We start from the raw sequence: 9,410 nt of genomic DNA, 5'->3' as shown, positions 1-9,410 counted from the left end.
GTATCTTTGGTTGCGTAATTTTTAAACTTAAACGATTAAACAAATTTATCAATTCAGTAAATGTAAAAACACAGAAATGTAATTTATTGATGTTTTCATTAGAAAATAAATATTTGAAATTGACTTGTTATAATAATTAACTAATTTCGATTTTCATTAGAGGATTTTGTTATCCTGCTGCGCAAAGATTCCATCCAGCTGTTAAGTGTCCTTGCAGATGTAGTAAATTTCTCATCTTTGTACCTTGCAATGAAGACTTCTGTGCGTGCACCTCCAGCGTACACCTCCGCTCTGCCTCTTCTTGTGGACGGTGTACATGTATCCTCTGTGGATGAGCTTCAGACCGCCCTTATTGGATCTGATGATCTCGACGTTATCCTCCATGTCTGGATGGAAACAGTTTGGCAGCCGCTGCACGCAAAGGGACCTAAATATAGAAATGTACACGCTGAAAATCAATACGTGCCATTTTCACGAGTAAAAACAAGTGAAAAAAAAAGAAACAAACTTGGAAAGCGCGGAGAGAGAGAGGCCCTTCCTTTTTTTTCGGGAAGCATCGGCCGCTCGGAAACGGCCAAAAGCTACTACTAAAGGGAAAATCCGCTTCCGCCTGTTTTGGGGGAATCCCTACGGCGCAGGAAAAACGGCACCTCGCGTGTCCTGCAAAATTGGGCACACTGCCTGGTAAATACCAGAGAAAGAGATAGAGCATGCGTTTTATATATATAGTCAAGGGCGGAACCAATCGTTTTTTTTTCCCTAAGCTAATTGTAAATAATAAGACAGGAAGGGTAAAAAGGGCCCATTTTGAAAATTGTTAATCAACCCTTGTGGATACCCAAATTCTCACTAATTAATGATATTAGTATACAATTTGTTTTATACACAAAATGATTGTTATTATGATATAATGAATAGTGTTTTTTCCTATTATTTCGTTAATAGTTTTGCGATTCGAATCGTTGGTTGCAGTGTGGCCAACGTTGGCGCGGATTCGAATTGGAATCGTTGGTGGAAGTGGAATCCGGAGGGCCCAGAGAATATTTGAAGCCTGTCAAAAAGTTAACCTAACATCCTGAGCAGGGGACAACAACAAGACGTAAATAGTGACGAGAACCGCTTTACTCTCTCTCAGACCAACAAAACGAGAAAAAAAAAACCCAATAAGATTAACACAGCTCCGCGATCGGAGAGCGTCCTCAAAAGTGCCTTCTTTAAACCGCTGTTCACGAGTTTACCATCGCAAAGACGGACGATCATGACGGAGACTCTGCCGTCAGTCCTGCAGGAAGATCTGTTGAGCATCAAATTGCTGCTCTGGGGCAATGACATAAAGGCAGACATCTTCAGCAGATGGTCACAAGGTGCGTTCCGTGAAGACGATTTCCAGCATTATTCTATTCTATTTTTTTTTTGCCTTTTTCTTTGTCCTTCTATGCAGGATTCTACTTCAGCCAGAATGAGCCGAGTGCCTTGGAGCAGACACATGGTGGTCCATGCTCCATCCTTGCCCCGGTGCAAGCATACATCATCAAAAACCTGCTCCTGGAGAATGAAACCTTTGACTCAAAGACTTCTGTAAGTGAAATACTTAATTACAGATTTACTATCCAATGTCTAATTCATAAATTGTGGGCTCAATTTTGAACCAATTGAAAATTTACAGGTTAAAAATTTTGTACCTGCTTTTTTTTTTTGCGCAGTTTTTTTCTCTAGAAACTTTTGCAATTTGCAGTTCTGAATGAAACCAAAAGATGGCTCATCCGTCAATTCAATTTAAATAAATCGCATTTTTTTTTTAGTATTACAATTCAACATTCTTATACTAAATCATATCAAAATTTAATAAAATAATTGAGTAATTTCAATTATACAATAATCTATCAATATTTGATACTAAACTTGATACTTGATACAAGTAATATGTGTTAAATAACAGTCTTATAATCACAAAGAATGACTCAACTCATTTTATTTCTGGATCATGTTCATCCTCTGTAATGTACACAAAAAACAGTTCTAAAGTCCTGTAAAACATTTACAAAAACTATATTTACACCAAGGAATATTAAAATTTAAAAATACTTCAACTTATATTATTTGTATCTACAACAGTAACAAAAAAAACTTATTTTTCAAACAATCCGATCAATTGACCTATCACAATAAGTAACGCGTTGATCGTGATTGGTTGCGGAATATCAAAAATGGCTTTATCGCGTCATTGGTTAAAATTCACTTTTTTTTGACAGGAGGAGCTTAGATTAGTAAAAAAAAACATGAATAATTATTTTAAACTACCAATAGGAAACAAATAATGGAAATAACCTTTTTTAAGCCAATTGTAAGTAGAAAAGAAGATATGTTTGTATTAAAGCTGAAATGCAGCACGCGATTCGTATTTTTAAGTTACATCAACAATTCTTGTAAATTGTGATTTCTGTTGTGTTATACAATTAGATTTTGATAGATTTTATGATAAATGATATTGGAGTGGCTCAAGGAGTCACAAAGCTATACTTGAAAGTATTATGAGTTGTTAAGTAGATTAAGATGATTTATTGTATGAATGTTGTTATTATGTTCAGATATCGGAGGCAAAACAGAATGAGATGCTTCAAGGAGCGTTATGTGAGATCGTGCGTCAATGCAGCACCGGGAAGTATTACGCTGCGTATTTGGATCATGGCGACGTGACAGCCGCATCGGAAACGACGATAAACGGTGACAGACCCTTCGAGGATGCCCTCCGACAGCAGACGTCGACCTCCTTCCACCCATCAAAATTCCACGCGAGCCTCCGACTGAAGGTGTTCAGCGACGCGGACGAGTTTGAAAACTACGTTTCGGAAAATGTTGTGAAATACAAGGGAGCTTACGGCATCCTTCTGTTTCTGTATTCTGTGATAGCGACGAAAGTAAGCGTATCAAATATGATGATTATTATAGAGTACTTGAAGTTATTTCTTTAAGGGTTTGAACCAAGTGCGCACGGAATGTGATACGAGTGAACCTTTGATCGATGCGACTTACGGCTACGGAAGTCAAAGTCTGATCAACCTCATGATCACCGGTAGAGCTGTGACTTATGTTTGGGATTTCGAGCAAGACGTCGGTGGATTGAGTAAGGCGTTATTCTTTTGCTTATTATTATTATTATCATTGGTTGGTTTGATTTTGATTTTTTTTTTTTTTTAATATTTGATCGATTTTAGAATTGAAAGGTTTGGAGAGGCAAAGCAAGATCGGCTTCATCACGCTGATGGAACACCTGAGATACTGTACGGTAGGTAGCTTCTTCAAGAATCCCGTGCATCCGGTGTGGGTCCTAGGATCTGAGACGCACTTAACAGGTTTGTGGATGTGGATTTTGCACTTTTTTTTCTTCTTCTAAAAGCTCAAAAAGGAAACCAAAGAGAGAGAAAAAATCAATACTGTCTTAACGATATCATTGGATGCTCTTTAAATGTTCAAACAACAGTTGCTTTACAGTGCTGTTCAGTACCAACAAGCGGTTAGTGAGTCCGGAGACGAAGAGCGAGCAGGCGCGACGCATCTTCAAGAACTACGACAAGGACGGCAACAACTTCATCAGCTCCGACAAGTTGCAGGATGTTTTATACGAATTGGAGCTAGTCAGTGATGAAGCTTAGTAAGTACTATAATTGCTTGAAATCCTTGATCGATTCCAAACATTTCTTTTAAATAGCGTCGATATAATGAAGAAGAAACTGGACTCGGAACACCTGGGTATAATCCTGCTGAATGCATTTATGGACGAGTTCTTCCCCAAGGAGGAGTCTTCGACGCCAGACACTTTCCAGTTGATGCATTACAACGGCTTGGGCCAAAGCAATTACGATGGCAACGTACGTATCTTCATCATCTTAACATATTTCAAGAATCATTTTTCTGATTGTTGTTGCAGGTTATATACAGACACGGCACAGCCATCCTGCTTGAATCTGACTTACGTGCAATGTGCGAATCTAATCCGATGCTGACGTGCCTCCTCACCAAGTGGCCAACAATCGAGATCAATTGGCAGGACAATGTAACGCCTTCGTTGAATTAGTGTTGTATTAATTATTTTAATCGTAAAGAATTCACGTTATATTCTATATGAGAGATGACAAATTTATGTATATATAGAAATATATATTGAAAGTACAGAAATTGTAAAAAAAAATAACAAACAAAAAAAACCTATGTAAAAATAGCGTATACGTAAGCTTTAAAAAGGAAGAGGAAAATGGAAGAAGAATAAGAGAAGAAGAGTAATTATTATTATTATGACTAATTCACATATAATTTATTGAATCTTAGAATTACTTTTTTCCGGTACTTTGCTTTCATTTTCTCTTTCGATTTGTTCATTTCTTTCTATTGTTTTCTTTCCATCTTTTGTTTAACTGTATTGTCGATGTTTGCTTTCATTATCATCTCTCTATCATTATATTTACTGAAGAAAAACAACAACAAAAAAACGAGCGGAAATAATAATAATAAAATTGTAGCTTCAAAATTCCAAATACTTTAGACTTAACGAAACGCTTATTAATAATAATAATTCGAGGCTTTCAGGAAACCAAAAAGAAAACAAATATTTATAAATATATAGAAAAGATGTATATTCAAGGAAAACTTGTGTCCTGTAATTTGTTTTTATATTATTTTTTTTGTGTGTAAATTTTCTTTTCTCCTGTGTAAATCTCTTACATATGAGAATTCGCATTGATTTGATATGTTTATTTCGACGAAGGCAGAGGAAAAATATATATATAATAATAATTGAGGTGAATAAAGTATTATTATTAAATTTTTGTTTCTTAAAAGAAAAAAATAAGTACAAATCTCTTTATTCTTTGTTTGTGTGTGCCTGTTGTGTATATCTGTTGAAAATCACTTTTAGTGTATACATTTTCTTGTTGGTTTGCCTTTTTTTATATATATATTATAGAGTAATATTTTTTAAATATCTTTCCATTTGGTAAGTTTTTTTTAATTAATAAATCTTTCATTGAAACTAAAATAATAAAAAGATTTATATTTTTTCTTAAAAAAATGCAATTTCTTTATTTCATTCCTTTTGCAACTTATATAATTAGTTTCCATCCCTTTTTTATTGTGTGTTATTATCAGTTTACTTGCTTATGTTTTTAGATAAGTTATCATTATCTTAGAGAAAACGCGTAGTATAAGCTAAAAACTAATTTAAACTAGAGTTTAGGAAATTTTGAATGTAATGCAACCAAACTGACTCATCACGAATATTTTTCTATAACTATAATTAATTATCACATAAATAATATACGAAAAATGCAATAAATGTCTAAAATAGACAATATAATTTAAAAAAAATCTAAAATTTTTTTTGGGAGAAAAATTAAATCTTTAATTAACAAATTAAATAATTAACCGAAAATACAACACATTTATTTTCAAAGAATAAAAGCATAGATTAATATTGTTAGAGCTTATTATTTACAAAGAATCTAATCTATTTCAATATTTCTACAGTAACTAAATTAATAAATAAATAATATCTACTAGACATAAGCTGTTTATTTATAGAGAAAATTTCAAATATTGAAATAATCTAATCAAAGTCGATATTTCGATATAATCCAAAAATACAATACATATTTTTATCAAATAAAAAATAAATATTGAAATAATGTTAATAAACAAGATTGTAGTGACTAATAATAATATAATTGTTAAAGTTTACTTTATGCAAGTAATCTAATGTAAATTCCAAGCAATGAACGTACGTAATGATATATAAATAAATACGGTGGCAATCGCAAGCCCGACAACTGAAATACCGTCAATCAAATTCCCGACGTTTGCAATCCCGACTATAACGAAAATGTCTACAATAACATTTTTAAATTGTTATTAATAATAAATAATAGCCATTAATAATCTAATTGTATTTGAGAATATTTCATAATGTTAAGGTTTATTTTCAATAATTCAACAAAATCAAATAAATAATAATTTATTGTTATTAATAATAAAAGTGTAGCACAAGGTGATTTCAAAATGTTATTGTAAAAATTTTCGATATAGTCGGGATTTTGATATAGTCAGGATTATGGTTGTCGGGATTATGGTTGTAGGGATTTTGATACAGTCAGGATTATGGTTGTCGAGATTCTGATACAGTCGGGATTATGGTTGTCGAGATTTCGATACAGTCGGGATTTCAATAGACGGTCTTTCGGTTGTCGGGCTTGTGATATAGACCCAAATAATTACGGTTGTGAAAACTGAGATTTAGAAAAACAATTTTGAAAGGTTTATATAAAATTTACAAAACATTCTTTATTGGAAATGATTTATATTGGATTTTTATTATCAATGAAGTATAACAATTCAATATTTTATTATTGATAATATTTTTAAAAAAATAATTGTAATTTGACGTTTCATTATATTAAAGACGTCAAAATTATGAAGTTCCAAATTAAAAAAAACAGGTTATAATTTGGTAATTTTAGAAATCATTGTCAATTCTAATGTTAATATTGATGATTTAATAATTTTTATTGAATTTCGTTATTATTGTCAATCTGTAATATTAATTAATTTTGTTGTGATAAGATTATGAAATAATTCAACATTACATAATTTTTGACATATGTCATTTAATGTCATTATGTAATATCAAAATTGAATGAAAACCTTTGAAAAATGCCATCGAATTAAATAGAATTTATCAAAATGCTTGTATTTTTGAGGAATTATAGAAAATCATTGTTATTTTGTATGCATTTCTTTTAGATTATTTTTGTTAATACAGAAGTTTATTACGTATCAAGAATAATATTTTGAGCAAAAAAAAAAAACAAAAATTTGTAAATATATAACTTTTCACTCAATTGTTAAATTATTCAATAATTCAAATATGAACAAAAATGAATAAAAACATTTGAAAAATGCCATCGAATTAAATAGAATTTATCAAAATGCTTGTATTTTTGAGGAATTATAGAAAATAATTGTTATTTTGTATGCATTTCTTTTAGATTATTTTTGTTAATACAAAAAAAAAACAAAAATTTGTAAATATATAACTTTTCACTCAATTGTTAAATTATTCAAATATGACATTACATAATCTTTGACATATGTCATTTAATGTCAAACATTATGTAAGCAGAAAATTGAATAAAAACATTTGGAAAATGCCATCGAATTAAATAGAAATTATCAAAATGGAAGTACAGAATACGCATTTATAAAAAAAAAATTGTAAACAAATAATTTTGTACTCAATTGTTATATTATTCAATAATAATTCAAATATGACAATTAATTAATTGAAAGATGTCATAATTATTATATAATTTTATAAATGAAAAGGTTGCTTTTAAGATATTTGCTAAACTGTAGATATTTTCATTGATTTTCCAAGTGTCTATTTCTATTCGTGAAAATCAGTGCCTTCTGACCTAAATAAAAATCGAATGTTTGCGTTCCACTGTGTATTAAAGTTATGTGTTTAAGTTCTAATGTAATGTGTTTGAATAAGTTAGACAATCGTTTCTGAGTAAACAAGATTTAGATAAATTCCATCTCTATCTAACCGGCGCTTCCGCCGAATCCTAATTTTCGGAGATCTTTGTCTACTGGTTTTTGTTTTTTTTTTTCATGTGTTGCGCTCTCTTCTATTTTATTAGTGAGTAAGTAGTAGTATGCAGGATAGTAGCTGTAGTTTCGGATTCAGTTCCGTTATGTGACTCGGAGTGAATAGTGCTTGTCCGGGAAAAATGGCGTCGAGTCGGTGCAGCTCCCCAGACGACGACGGCTACAAAAGATTCACCGATGAAGCTCAACAGAACTACGGATCAAACGATCCCGCCGCCAGTAAGTCTGGTCTACTACAATTCAATCTTATTATTATTGTTGTTGCTGTTGTTGATACGCGTACGCCGCAATCAATCGTCCTTATCAATCATATGATTTCAAGTGGAAGACGCGGCGAAAAAGAGAGTTGAGAGCGAGAAGGATGACAGCTAGCAGCATGCGTGTTAGACACTTGCCAAATCTTTTCGTTCCACGCGATATTGATCATTATTTTCACAAGGCATTAGGAGGAGAACGCGCGATTCTCATTCAGTATATAGGGTGGACTCGCTCGCATCCTTGTTATTATCATCATCATCATCATTTCTTTTTCATTCAGTTGATGTGACGAAACCGGAAAACCGGAAGTCGGTGCGTTATGAATGGAACGGTCGTTAGATCCGAGATCAAGGAGTGCGGTGCTCTGTTGAACGCTAAAAAGTGCGAGGATGTTTTGGAAAATATTGTCCTGGGTAAATTTTTGTTATTGTTTAAATAATTTTTTTATTTTAAATGTTACGTACACACCGTATCCAGTAACTCAATTATCACTTGTACCAAGGACGTTTGTTCAACAGTTTTTTTTTTTTTGATAATTTTTCGTAATTCAATCGTACTTTTTTTTTTGTAAATTACAATTTTGATTCTAATTCACGTGATGAGTCAGTGAGTATAATTGGAGTTTTGTAAATTTGGGTCATCTGCCAAATATGTGCATAAAGCATGGCCATATTGCGTGAAAAATTGTACATCCGTACACACCTTAAGGGCGTAGATTCTTATTTATAGTTCTTAATACAATCCATCACCCTTATTTATACTCTTAACATCACTGTTATTTATAGATTTCATTACAATATTTATTTACGTGACATTTAAAAAGAAATATTTATTATTAAAAAAAATGTCCAATCTTACTTATTTTTCCTCAAAGTTTAATAATTTGATGAACTTTTGTTTTTTTTTTATAGACTAAATCTATATTCTTTTTAATTGAATTTTTTTATTAATCCTAATTTCAGTTAATGTTCAACATTTGTTGAAGAAAATTTATCAATTAATAAATAAATATTTCGTTCAAAATATTGATGAAAACTTTGTTTTTCAAACAAACTATAAATGTACTAATATGTTATTTTGTACATAAACTTTGACATTCAATTTCAATATATTGAATATGAATGTAATTTGAATTGGATTTTCATAAAGTTTTGTTTTTTTTATAGACTAAATCTATATTCTAATTAACTGATTTTTTTTATTAATCCTAATTTCAGTTAACGTTGAACATTTGTTGAAGAAAATTTATCAATTAATAAATAAATATTTCGTTCAAAATATTGATGAAAACTTTGTTTTTCAAACAAACTATAAATGTACTAATATGTTATTTTGTCCGTGAACTTTGACATTCAATTTCAATATATTGAATATGAATGTAATTTGAATTGGATTTTCATAAAGTTTTGTTTTTTTTTTATAGACTAAATCTATATTCTAATTAACTGATTTTTTTTATTAATCCTAATTTCAGTTAACGTTGAACATTTGTTGAA

General features: G+C 31.1%; 2 protein-coding genes across 4 annotated transcripts in view; both read left to right on the top strand.

The window, feature by feature from the left end:
- Nucleotides 1-1,002: 1,002 nt before the first annotated feature.
- LOC108559611 (protein FAM188A homolog) lies at nt 1,003-4,482 on the top strand. 2 transcript variants are annotated; one of them, XM_017916943.1, is made up of 8 exons: nt 1,004-1,364; nt 1,442-1,578; nt 2,589-2,918; nt 2,974-3,124; nt 3,216-3,353; nt 3,493-3,652; nt 3,710-3,869; nt 3,929-4,482. In XM_017916943.1, the coding sequence occupies exons 1-8, from the start codon at nt 1,259-1,261 to the stop codon at nt 4,073-4,075; spliced, it is 1,329 nt and encodes a 442-aa protein (XP_017772432.1). In that variant the 5' UTR covers nt 1,004-1,258; the 3' UTR covers nt 4,076-4,482. The 2 variants fall into 2 exon arrangements, with proteins under 2 accessions (XP_017772433.1, XP_017772432.1); XM_017916944.1 differs by lacking the exon at nt 3,216-3,353 and having other exon boundaries at nt 1,003-1,364.
- A 3,037-nt stretch (nt 4,483-7,519) lies between these two features.
- LOC108559610 (two pore calcium channel protein 1-like) overlaps nt 7,520-9,410 on the top strand; it is a 6,382-nt gene continuing 4,491 nt past the window's right edge. Inside the window, exon 1 of one of the 2 annotated variants that reach the window (XM_017916939.1) lies at nt 7,520-7,875. In XM_017916939.1, coding sequence (XP_017772428.1) covers nt 7,779-7,875 — 97 coding nt within the window. In that variant the 5' untranslated portion in view covers nt 7,520-7,778. Of the gene's footprint in view, nt 7,876-8,097; nt 8,328-9,410 lie in introns of those variants that run through there. The other variant, XM_017916941.1, reaches the window with a different exon arrangement.

This window comes from Nicrophorus vespilloides, unplaced genomic scaffold (assembly GCF_001412225.1).
Source record: "Nicrophorus vespilloides isolate i.1.1-1 unplaced genomic scaffold, Nicve_v1.0, whole genome shotgun sequence".
NCBI classification, from domain to species: domain Eukaryota; kingdom Metazoa; phylum Arthropoda; class Insecta; order Coleoptera; family Silphidae; genus Nicrophorus; species Nicrophorus vespilloides.
Note: the sequence above shows the minus strand (reverse complement) of the source record. Positions and strands in the feature narration are given on the sequence as shown.

What these genes read in the sequence shown, in the direction of transcription:
- LOC108559611 (XM_017916943.1), top strand. Translation starts at nt 1,259, where the DNA reads ATGACGGAGACTCTGCCGTCAGTCCTGCAGGAAGATCTGTTGAGCATC. An exon ending in ATTCTGTGATAGCGACGAAA is followed by an intron (nt 2,919 to 2,973) that starts GTAAGCGTATCA and finishes TATTTCTTTAAG; the next exon opens with GGTTTGAACCAAGTGCGCAC. An exon ending in GCAAGACGTCGGTGGATTGA is followed by an intron (nt 3,125 to 3,215) that starts GTAAGGCGTTAT and finishes GATCGATTTTAG; the next exon opens with AATTGAAAGGTTTGGAGAGG.